Source organism: Phasianus colchicus, chromosome Z (genome assembly GCF_987193195.1).
Source record: "Phasianus colchicus chromosome Z, bPhaCol1.hap1.1, whole genome shotgun sequence".
Taxonomy (NCBI): domain Eukaryota; kingdom Metazoa; phylum Chordata; class Aves; order Galliformes; family Phasianidae; genus Phasianus; species Phasianus colchicus.
Window position 1 is genome coordinate 84062382 of NC_143476.1, and position 12856 is coordinate 84075237.

The window sequence follows — 12856 nt, forward strand, 5'->3', positions numbered from 1 at the left end:
AGACTTCATAGCTGCAAAAAAATATGACAAGGAGGGGCTCCCTCCAAATTGAAGTAAAGTAAGACCTTTCTGGACAGGGAAGAGCTTGGGAAGTGCAAAAGCTTCTCATGTGTTTTAAAGAAATCCACAGCAGTTTGTAATTCAAGGAGGGGATACAAAGCATCAGACACAGATAAAAATCTGCAGTTTGTAGAGACTTTCCCTTTCCCCCATCATCAAGAAAACAGGTTGGGAAAAAATGATTTCAGTTTGATCCACTTAAAATTTCAGATGCCAGTACTGAATTCTGAATCTAGACCAGAAACTTGAGGTCCCACACTCAGGCCAAAGTAATCCCAATTTCCACCTCTAGGCATAAAAAGTTTATGTTTTGGCTTACATTCTGCTGTCTTCCTATCTCTGAAAAGAAGCAAGCTCTCTTTTAAGTGCATCAACCCCACATGACCCACACTCACCAAAGGTTTAATTGCTTGCCTTCACAGAATACATATTTATTAATTTAAGGGCATGATTCACTTCTCCCACCAATGACACAAGCTCAGTACTTAGTAACCTGAGAGCCCACAAAATGTCCATTGCTAGAGGAGCACCAATTAATCCAGATTTAAAACAAGCAGCATAGAATTAATGGCCAGGCTTCATTTCAGCAGCAAGATCTGTTTTACAGGACTGTCAAAGTATCACACCTGCACACCATAGCCAGCAGCACAGAGTAGCAAGGATGGCATGGTCTGAAGGCTCTGTTTTGGAATGCTGAGCAATGCAAACTACTCCGTGTGAGGCTGTTTTTCCAAAATGCTACTGACAGCCCAGAAATGCCTAGGACAGAATGCCTGGGACAAGAACTCAAAACCATGAGCAGAGTGGAGAAGGTCAAAAGCAAGCAAGTTTATGAATGTTCCTACTATAAAACTCTCCCTTTATGAGCTTCTAAACAAATGGGCTTGTTTTCTTTTGCCAAGGGAATCACGGAAAAGAACAAACAATTCCAGTTCTTCAGTTGGAAGTATCAGCCTCGAATCAGCTGGCAGACTCTCCAGATGGAGGGGTGGGCCTGACAGGCATCAAGAAGGACTTCAGACGCTTTGATGACAGGCACTGTGAGGGGAGGGGGAAGTGGGATCAGACCAACTCAGTTACTGATGCTTTGGGAGTACCCTAAAAGGGTACACACAACACTTGAGGCAGCCTCATGGTGCCATAAATTAGCAGATTGGCATGGGGATTTGGGGCAAGACTTTCCACCCTAAGAACAGAAGACTGAAACCCCGTAGCTGTCCTTGAAGTTCTTAATGCCAGCTGCTGTGGTGGCTCAGATCACGGGATTAAAGATATGGAGACAGCTCCAACTGCATCTCCCATCCCAGAGAGTCACCAGCAGCATGTAGCATCTCTCCATCACTCCAGAGACCTTCACCTCTCCAGATGTAGATGACCACTGACCTCCAAAGATAGCCTCTCAGGTTTCACAAGATGAGCCCTCTCTGGGTGCACAACACAGATAAGTCAGCCTGCATGTGACTCCAGCGTCAGACCCATAGTGGCAGAGCTGCCACATACACACAGACACACACATAGGTACAAATTGGTCTGATGAGGGTCAATGTTTGCATAACTTTCCAATACGGCAGAAAAATGCATTTCCATGCTTACTGACATGATGATGTTGCATCTTCATGGACTCCCATAGGCTGTTTCTACCCATCCTATCTTCCTCACTCAGTGCCATAGCAGCACCCAGGCTTGTACTTCCAGCAACACAGCAAGGCAGTAATGCTTCACAGAATGTGACACTTCACGGTTCAACAAATCCATGGAGAATACAGTAATTTGCTTCTTGTCCTCAAAGCAGAAAGTATAACTTTCTTGCTTTTCTCTGATACCTTCTGCACATCCTGCAGGAGCAAACCACGGGCCTGTAGGGGTGGCAACCTGGCTGCCTGTAGACCACAGGAGACAGATCTTCATTCATGCTAACAAGCACTGAGAAAATGGGAAAGGGCATTTCAGTTCTCTTGCTATAGATTGCTTAAGAACAATATGTGGCCACTTCCCTAGAGGAGCATAAATCAGACCCTGAGAACAGGAAACCTGTGGAGAGGTACAGAGAGAGGTAAAGGAAATCTGAAAATTGCTGTAATGAGAGAGAAAGAATCCCCATCTGCAGTCCCCAGCCTAGCTGCAAAGAAGAAAGCACTGGGTAGCAACTAGCAACTCCAACAGCTCTTTTATTTATGGTCCTTGTAAAACTGTGCACCCACCCCAAAGAAACACAGGAGAACAACTACCACACTCTGAATGAGGCCCAATGTGTTCAGCTAGGCAGTTCCTCACAGCATGGGGATTTATGAGCTGGTTTCAACAGCTGCCAGAGGAAACCTGGACTCACAGCCCCAGAGAGCCTGACACTGATGGTAGATGTGCTAGGCAGATGTTCAAAGCAAACTTCTCCTAGACAGAAGGGCAAAGCCTCTGATAAGTCAGCAGCCCCCAAAGAAGAGCACTGAAGGTAAGTAGACTCCCAGTTATCTCTGAGATGGGATCAGGGGAATCCTGAAACCTCTGTCAGATGCTTTTAATCCATGTTTTTTTTTTAATTATGATCAAGGTAACAGCAGAGCCTCCATGTTTGATCTACTGGCAATAATGGCTATCACTGCTGTGTTAGAGTTGCAGAAAATATTTAACACAAATGAGCTGCTTTGATGCCTGACTCTCAGACAGCTGGAGAAGAAATCCAGCTCAGTCACATCCAGAATCATGCAAATATATCCCACAACCAATAGCTCCCCACTGAGACGCCGCATGGCCACTCTGGAAGCTTGGCACAGTGTAAATCCAAGGCTATTGCTACAGCTCCAGCATCAAACCATGTTCTTAATTTCAAACACTTCACGTCTCCCTGCTCACTCTGCAAACTGTACCTTTAACCCGAAGGCCAGCCCAAGCTCCCACAGCCCAGCAGCTGCAGCAGCTCCAGGGTGATCTGCACCCCTTTGCCCTCACCCAGCTGTCACCCACTGTCCTACAGCACAGCAGCCTGCTCAACTTTTGTGGCCTATGAAGATGGGAGCCCACAAACTACCCAGACCTTTGCTGCATGCCTCAAACAGAAGCTGTCCTTTTCTCCTGAATTTACAAGGCCTCGTCCCCCACCAGTGGCCACAACAGTGCCAGTGTGCTCAAAAACAACCTGGTACCAACCAAAACCCATGCTGGGAGAAACTATGTATGTATGTAAGAGCAAAGCAGATGTACCTGGTAACTTGGCAACAAAGAAAAAAATTGGTGCAAGAGCAAAAGGTGAGGGATGATTTAATATCATGCTGCACATCACGCTGCCCTTTACCTGTTGACGTCTCTTTCACTGCTTGACTTTAACTGTCTGTGTGATGGATTTCCCTAATTTCCTTGACTGAATCATGATACCTCACCCACTGGCAAACGCCACAGATGACTTGTTTCGAATTCTCAAGTCACATATTTAACGAGTTGGCAGATGACCCCCAACCCTTGCACTGGAACTTCCTAAAGGCACTGTGCAGGCAGGGCAGGCCTTGCTTGCATCGAGGCCAAACTGCCTCATGTGGTGAAGGACTTACTTTATGCAATTGCTACAGTCTCACTGCAGCCAGGTCAATCAGGAGAGCAGCTCCTGTTCATTCTCTGTAAGATGTTTTCAATTTGCATTAGTAACTTGAATGAGTTTTAAGCCACTCTTTAGTCCCTCCAATGCACAGGGCAGGCAGAGGTTCCACAGGAGGGCAGAGGACCTGACTCAGGAAACTTTCATTGCTGCACTGCTTCTGCAAGGATGGCTCAGGAATGCAGATTTTCTGCTGCCTGATACCAGTACCAGACCTACAAATACATTACAGGGAGAAGGACTGGCCCCAGCCCTGTTACAGCAATCTCTGTGCTAGCTTTGAGCTCAGGAAGATGAGCAGGCATCCATGAAAGCTAATGCTTGGTCTGGGCAGGTTCTCTAACCAGGGCTGGCTGCACACCTTGGAGTGCAGGAGAACACCAAGCACATCCCCCAGGTCTGCAGTATGTCAGCACTGCAGCATCTCTGCATGCTGCTCTGGGCACCCCAGCACAGCAGTAGGAAGAGAAGTTCTGTACCACCTGGCTTAACACAGGGCTGTAGGGGAGAGCTTCTCCTCAGGGCTTCATCTCTCTTCTCTTGCTCATTCACTAAGAACTGGGTCACTCCTGATTTGACATGGTAAGAAAACAACCTCAGCCGATTTGACTGAGCTCCCACAAGGCAGCAGGAAACCAAAGCCTCAGCATGTGGAAGAGCTGTTATTCATTCAGACAGGCTGAGGACCATTTAACCTCCTCAGAAAGCCCTGTCACATTGTTTTACAAGAAAGTGCCCATGTATCTGAGCTAATTTTCCTGTCAGTCAGCACTTCCTGCCAACCAGCTCTGCTCTGGCAGTCTCGGTGATTATGATAATCTCCTGCATGTCTTGGTCCTGCATACTCCTGAATGCTGTTATCTGGTGCTAAATAGCTGACACATCATACACCAGAGCTGGTTGCACTTCAGTTTGGTCTAATAAGATTTTCTTATGTTGCCAATGACTCTTTTAATTTTTCCTCTCTAACATTAATAGCATGCATTGGAATGAATCAGAGATTGAGTTAATGTTTCTCACACCTCCTCACAAAGCCTTTTGCTGCCTGGTATTATACTAGATTTAATTTGTTACTTTTCAGATTGCTTCTGAAAGGTGAAAGCCAAAGAGAGAAACTAATCTGCAGTGAACTTGTGCAATGCCAGCGTGGCAGAAGCAGTTGGTACCTCCACGCTGTGCTGCCATCCCTGCTCCAACAGAAGAGATGTCCAGCACATCCAGTCTGAACCCCACTGGTGCTCCTGGGGTGAGTGCCCCCAGCATCTCCCAGGGACTGAGCTAGAAGCACAGCTGCGGTGTTGGCAGGAGCATGGTGGTGCAGCCAGTCCCAGCCTTATGGTCCTGCTGCTTCCCAGTTAGTGCTCATTTAATACTGCACATTTGGTTTGTGTCTTTATTGAATTTCATCTCACTGACTGCAAATTGCTGCTGAGGCTGTTGAGCTCATTTACAGTTTCAGTTCTGGCACTAAAGCACTTTTAAGTCCTGTCCCCTTAGTCCTACCATAATTGCTGCTGGTTTCAGCGCCAGTCCCAGTCCTCATGCACTCTGCTGAGGATGATTTCCACCATGCCATATCCATCTTTTCACCTTTTTTCATGGATTTGTGTGCCTGAAGTCATCCTCTATAGATGTTTTGTACCAGGGCTGTTACTCTCAAAAACTGTACTAGATCAGTTTTACATGATATGGCCTTACAGAAGCCTTCTAGACTGGTTGCTCTTTGATCTAGAAGTGCTTACAAATATGCCATTCAGTATCTTTCTGGATAGTGTATTTAGGCTGCCTAATCTTTCCTGCACTGTCATGCCTTTGAAGACTGGGCAGAAAGTCTTTCCTCCAGTCCTCAAACATTTCCCTACTCTGATATCCCATCTCAGAGAGCTGGTGAAGAACTGAGAGGCTGTTTCAACCAGCTTCTTACTGGTTACTGGGCTATGCCACATGAATACATACCGGTTGTGCCAGCACCCCTGCTACATTCCTACAGTGACCCACATTCCAGCTCCTGGTGTCAGGCTGAGACTGCCTCTTCTTAGATCAGGATCAGGCTCCATCCCTTCCCACGTCCTGGTTCCTGGCTATGCCCCACAGTAGGCACTGGTTGCTGGAGTGGGTGAGAAGACAGGCCATGGTGCAAGCACAGGCAGCTCACAGTCTGGTGGGGTACGCAGTCCCTGCTGTCTGCCACTGTCTGCCCTGTGGCAGGCCAGCAAAGCTATTCATAAGACAGATATTGAACTGTCATGGCTTGGAGACTGGCATTTAAAAAGAACGAGCACAGATTTCAGGTTGTTGTAAAATGCCAAACAATAAACATCAAGGCTCACAATTTGCTGCCTCTGTACAGGAGGATGGGGCATACAGATGAGGGGGTCTTAGTGGCCTTAATGCCAACTGTTGCCATTTGCAAATTCAAACCTAAGTGCAGGGTCATTCTTAGTGGCTGCTGATAGCAAAGAGCAGAAAAGCATCTACGAGCAGCTTTCTAAACTCTCTCAGATACTCCTGATAGGCTCAGTAAGCAAAGTCATGCAAAGTCAAACAGGTTAATTAAAGATATCTTTGGAGATGCTGCCCAAGGCATTTGTCCCTACACATACATTCATACAAGCAGAAAAGAACAAACTTGGTTCCTGTGTGGCTGAATGAACTAGTTAGTCTCAGCAGGTGGGTTTTGTTTAAATGCTATATTTCATAACCTGAAAGAGCAATAGCTACAGTAATGAAAAACTGGCTTGGGAGCATCTGAATAAAAAACAATCAATGCAAAAAAACACTGATGAAAAAGGTTTAAATTCATCAGTTTGTTTTTTCATCAAAAACAACCACTGTGCTCACAGAACTGCCTCACCAGTGACACAGTTGCTATGGGACATGAGGCAGTGAGCAGATATGTCCCGAGCTGCCTGATGCATCTTTAGGTCTGGAGTTCACCGGCACATCCCATGATAGCACAAGAGCTGCAGCAGGATAGAGGTGAAGAATCAGACCCTGTACAAACACACCAAAGCCTTCTGGACTTCAAGCAATTTCTGGGGAGAGAAATCCTATTGCAAAGAGAATGTGCTGGCTGGAGGAAGAAAAGCAAGTGCAGCCTGGTTGGCACAGAGTAAGAAGGCAGCATTAATCCTACGGACTCTGCCCATCTACCTCACTTAGCTTTGTCATGTCACCAGCCCTTGTTTTAAAGCAGACAGGAGTCTGCCCATCCATCCACATCAATCTTAAAGATTCAGCAGGGAATAAGAAAGAGCCTTTTATGTTTTGTGGTGGAAGAAAATGAACAGTTTTACTGGAAAACAACCACTTTGCTGTGAATGCAATTTAGAAGCCATTTTAAGAAAGTCTCTACACGCTTCAGCCTGCTCAGAGGTTCTTCTGTATGATGAGAAAGAGATCTGTACTCACTGTTTTCACACCCTAGTGATTGTCCAGCCTTACAGAGATAGTGGAGGCCATGCAAAGCTCAGGTAGACTACCACAGAAGCACAGGAGGAAAGACATGGACATGGCAGGGAAAGACATCTGCAGCCGTTGGGAGTTCACAGCCCTCATTTTCTTGGGCAAAAGCATTGAGCAATGCTGAGAGGTCTGCCCATATGCCTGACTCATGTTCAACAAGGTGAGGCAGGAGAAGGTCCAACACACCCGAAGAAATACCAGCGTACCTGAAATGTTAGGCAGGGCTCTTAGTTGCAAAGTCACACAAGTTTTAAAGACAGAAAGATTGGTTTTTGCTTCTAGTCAAAGTTAAATAGGCAGAAAGTCTCTGTGAATTGTTCCATAAACACAAACACAGCAGTGCTTGACAAGTGTTTCTCTCCTATCTGGGAAATGATGGCTATCAAGATGACATGCATTTCTTCAGCATCTTACCCTGTACATGAGACACGACAGAAACCTGGTCTTCAAGACTTCTTATATAAAACAGTTGTTCAGTAAAATCTGTTTATATCATCAGGATAGGGTATACTCTTTTCCTGAGAAGCTGAAGGCATTAGTTAATTTCCTGAAGGTTTGGGACATCTCAAGGATTTCATATCTTGAAAGTCAACAGCTTCAATAACGGGGGAAGGGCCATGAAGCATATGCCTGAGTGGCTTTCTTTGCAGAATGCACACTCAGATGACATTTATCTTGAAGCTATCAATATTTACTAAGGATAACAGTAACATCATCCTCCCCTTGCTGTATTAGTCATGAAGGACACAAACCACAAAAACAGAAGAGCAAATGGACTTAGTGCATGCCTCCTGCTGTAAAAGCCCTGGGATCCTCCTTCTCACATAAGGATGTAGTGTCTCAGGGTTAGAAGATAATTCAGGCTAGAAGAGACTCCCAGAAGTCTCTAGTCCAACCTCCTGAGATCATATGTGCTTGTTCAGGGCTCTGCACAACCTGGTCTTTAAGAACTCTGTGCACAGAGATGGTACACTCTCTTTGAGTAAGATGCTGCGCTGCTTGACTGCCTTCATGATGAAAAGGTTTTTCCTTATATCCAGTCCAAATCACTCGTTTCAACTCATTCCAACTGTTGTCATAGAATCATAGAATGGTTTGGTTTGGAAGGGACCTTAAAGACCATCCAGTTCCAACATCTCTGCTATAGGCTTGGACACTTTCTACTACATCAAGTTGTACAATGGCCCATCCAGCCTGGCCTTGAACATCTCCAGGGATGGGGCATCCACAGTTTCTCCAAGCAGCCTGTTTCAGTCTTGTAGGAAAGAATTTCTTCCTAATTTCAAGAATCATCCTTTCATGTGCTGCTCTGAAGAACCCGGCTCTAACTTCTTGATGACCTATTTATAGGCACTGACAGCTTGCTGTTAGGTACCTGCAAAGTCACTCCTTTTCCAGACTGACCAAACCCAGCTTGACAGCACCATTAGTCATTCCACAAGGTGGCTGTGGCCTCTAGCCTGGGATCCAGACATTTGGGGACACTTGCAACAGGAGTCTCTGGCTTTTTTAACAGGCATGAGAACTCTTGGATCAATTCAAAAGGGGAAAACATTCACATGAGTGATCCAGACTCAGAGTTCTGTGCCACTGCTATTGCACAGCACAACCTGCCAACATCATTTCCTTTCTTAAGGAAAGGACGTAAAGAATCCTGAGAGAGAAATTTCAGGTCTGAGTCCTGCTTTTATGTGTTTTGATATTTATTTTTGCTTTAAGTGTTAGTTTGAGACTCAAACCAAGATCCCAATTAAAAATCCAGCTGAATGCCATGGGGACTGAATCCCACTCCCATCCATTTCCCTGTCTTCTATCCTTACAATAAGCTGGACAGCATCACTAGATCTCTTGTTCCCTAAATGTAGGAGTTAGGCATCCAAATCCACCTCCACAGTACTTTACAATTTCCAAAGCAGGCCTCACATCTCAGCTATTCTTTTTATTTCATGTCAGGATTCTACCGTTTACAACCTAAAGCCATGGAAACAAGGTGTTATCTAGCCTCATTTTATCTCACTGCTAATCATATCAATATTTGCACCCAGGTCCCTGCAGGAGATGGCTTGGAGGGGCCGCAGAGCTGCAGCCAGCCAACTATGCTGCAGGACTCAAATTCAGAAATAACAGGTATCTCCACCTGCCTGCTTTAGGAAACACTGTGGAGTCTTCAAGGAACATCCTGTCATTTAAAATGCAATCACAGTACAGAACTGCATCAGACTTAGCAAACTGACTAAAACCAAAGCCAAATGCTCACTAGCAACCACTCTGAGCTCACCCATAAAACCAGCTGACTGTCTATCCTTTTAAAATCAAGCCACTTATTTAGCTATAGAATTGGGAGCTTCTTTTCAGGCAGTGTTGGCACAGATGTGCACATCTCAGGGATCATTTTACTTTATTTCAATTTTCATTGCAAATCATTTATGCTCACTCTGAAATGAAACGGCCATCAGGCAGAGCAGGACACTAAGGAAATTATCCAGAACATGATAAACAGGAGCACTTACTGTCCATCGCACCAGCTGCAGAACGTGCTCACTTGGTTATTTACAAAGAGGTGGTGCTGTCTGAAGCAGATGCCCAGCTGCCAACACATAGATTTTAATATAATGCTCCAGATATTTACAGCTTTTCTTAAATATGCACCTCCTGGAGTCATGTGTATCAGGAGATTGTTAGAATAATTTCCAAGTCAGTCTAATCAACAGGGAGGCAATACAAACATTTTGGACACATCAACTTGAGTAAAGAAATGTGCTTTTCAAAATATAATCAACATTGCTTTAAGACTGCAATGAGGGTCTGATCCCACCTCCAGGCAACCTTTAAGTATTGCAGGCATAATTATACGTGGATGCAAAATTAGAGGCTGCTTCTGAGCAGGAGGCCTTTAATGTTTTATTTTCTGGCTCATGTCCTGTAGTTTTCTATATCCTGTTAACATAGATTTTTTTTCCCAGCATTAGTAGAGCCTGTCCTTTGCAAAGTGCCGAGTTACTCCCAAAGAGTGAGTTCTAGTACAAAGTGGAATATCCTCCAGAATGTAAAGGTTGTAAACAGCCACTTCTACTGAAGATCTAACAGATTTTGTTTAAAACAGAAGCTAAACCATATCTCAGACCTATCTTGCTGGTTAGTGCAGAGGACCAGGATTGCTTTCAGCATCAGTCCTGGCCAGTATACTGCAACAGCCAAGCAGCTCTTACCTCAGTCTTTCCTTCTAGACAGCCCAATGATGGTCACTTTTGAGAGATTAAAGGCAAAGAGCAAAATGAGATCCTACTCCACATAAAATATCCTAGGTGCAGCACTGCCAAACAAGCTAGCTTTCTGTCCTATCCAGAGCCCCATAAGAATTCTAGGCTCATAGGTAAGGTAGCTAGTGTGTCTCTGCAGCAACGTAATTAGAACCATGACAGCAGTGGCTAAGACAAGAGCTGGGATGGAAACACCTCATTGCATATTTCAAGTCCATAGGAGCTTCTCTGCAATGGGTAAAGCTCTGACAAAGAACCTGGCTCATGTGAGTAGTGCCCAGAATGTCTCACTGCCTGCAGACATTTCTTCCTCTTCCCCACAGTTAGATGCCAGGACACAAATAGACTAACATGTCTCTGCTCTGCTCAACCCAGCTTTCAATGAGCTCTGTCCAGGATTGGGGCTCACATAACTGTTCTTGTAGGGAACACACTTGGTTTACAGGAGAAGGGGAATGCATGAATGGCCCAAGCTATCCTGCCTGCAGACAGAGAAGCACCCACACTTCTTTCTTCAGGCTGCAGTAACCTGAAATTCTTAGGGAGGCCCAGGTGCACCAGTAAAGATATCTCCATTGCTTAGTGAGACAAATTCTCAGCCTCAGCCACTGTATCAGTGAAATGAATTTTTTGCTACAATATAAAGGTTAAACTGCAATAAAGCTGCTAATTCAGCGATATGGATATATAAAGGCCATCTTTTTTCTGGAGTAATTTGGCCAAACTGCATAGACTTTCTAATCTACATCAGCAGAACATGCAGCCCGTGGCGACAGAGCAATGTGGTCTTACAGTACAAAAACACTATTGACAGATAGCTACGTGCCCTGGCTACTTGCCAGGCCCAAATTAACCATCTGAGCTACCAGAATGGATGGCTAGGGGCAAAAATATAACTGCCATCATCTCAACATTAGGATTGTTCTAAGTACTTCATTATCAAGTCATTACTCTTGGAGACAGCCTGACAGAGAAGGAAAATGCTGATTTCATTTTATTTAATGGGAACAAAGTTCTGCTGGCTAAGCCTGGGTATATTACTAAAACTGATTTTTTAATTTTTTATTATTTATTTATTTATTTTTGTAACATTTTAAGTATATATTCACTTAATTCTGTTGCTTCCCTGTACCTTGAATCAATGCCTGGGTATCAGCTCATGCTGGAGGTGCTCTTCTCTTGAGCACCATCCATCCATCTCCAGGGAAGCACTCATTAATGAGCTGTTTTCACACAGAGCGAGTTAAATGTTTTTCTCTTGGCATGTACCACTGCAAGCAGTACATCCCCTTTGATGTCATCAGCATGAAGAAGCTGGGACTTGCATGTGCTTGCAACACTCATCTCAGTGCAGAGAAAGCAGCATCAGAAAAGAGTAAACAGTGCATGCCCAGCAATATGCATGCCAAGGGCAGGAGAACATAGGAAAAACAGTCTGTTCTCAGGTTCCTGTCTAGTTTTCTTTTCTGTCTTCTAAGAATCACCACTGATGGGTACGGTCCCATCAAGAAGGATCCATGCTTATAGAAGAATGGCCATATGCATCTATGAAGGTTTTGTCAAGCTGCACAAGACATGCAGCTGATCTACAGTATCTGCTAAGAGCTCACCGATTTGTGATTTAACATCAGTTTGCTGCACAGCTGGCCTGGTTGCTTTTATAAGTGTGGCAAGGCCCATGGGTAGGAAGAGTAAGAAATGCTGCTGCCTAGGTTTTCTCAGCTCCACTGGACATCCATGTCCTCTGAAATCAGATTGATAAAAAATGGAATTACTAGTTTTGGAGCCTCAAGTCACCAAAGTGACCCTGCCTCTCTATGAAGCCCAGACAAGCCTCAGACAAACCAGCTTCAGTCACTGGGCTGGATTTGGGCTGGCGGACGATCCTCAGCTTCCAGATCTTCCTGGCCAGGATTGGGCTGACCAGTCCTCATACTTGGCCTTCATCTCCCTTGACTTTTTCTCAGTCTACTGAGAAAATCAGTCACTCACCTTGCCATCAGTGGTGACTGCTGCAAAGACCGTGGAAGAGTAAGGGGACCAGGCAACATCCCCCACAGCAGCATTCAGGTCATAAATAAACATTGGAGTCCTGTAAAGAGAGATCCAGGCTCAGTTAAAAATATTATCAGTCTGAAAGTGAAACACTGAGATATAAATGCTTGGATGTTGCAGCCTGTGTTAAATGCCAGCTTCAGAAATGGGATGTGGGATACTTTCTTACACCAAACACTAGCCAGGGTCTGAGCCAAAGGCATTGCAGAGTTGAACTTCAACCTAATCCCACTGCACTGAGAAGAAAAGAAGCATGTTGCTTTCTTTCTGCAAGTGTTTTGAAAGCTTTTACTGCACACAGTGAGAGGGAGACTCTGTGCTTACTGATCATACGGGAAAAAGTGATCTTCCCTCTCTGTACCTCTGACATTGAATATTAGAGGAGTATTGGCAACAGAAAACATTTGACTCTGACTGATTTACAATGAAA

The 12856-nt window shown here is 44.8% G+C and overlaps 1 protein-coding gene across 4 annotated transcripts in view; it reads right to left on the reverse strand.

Annotated features, from left to right (window-relative positions):
• The window catches only part of DNAI1 (dynein axonemal intermediate chain 1), a 137606-nt gene that overhangs the window by 27912 nt on the left and 96838 nt on the right, over positions 1-12856 (reverse strand). For 3 of the 4 annotated variants that reach the window (XM_031609284.2, XM_090131376.1, XM_090131375.1), the window contains one exon: positions 12364-12463. In XM_031609284.2, coding sequence (XP_031465144.2) covers positions 12364-12463 — 100 coding nt within the window. Of the gene's footprint in view, positions 1-11981; positions 12116-12363; positions 12464-12856 lie in introns of all 4 variants that reach the window. The other variant, XR_016461640.1, reaches the window with a different exon arrangement.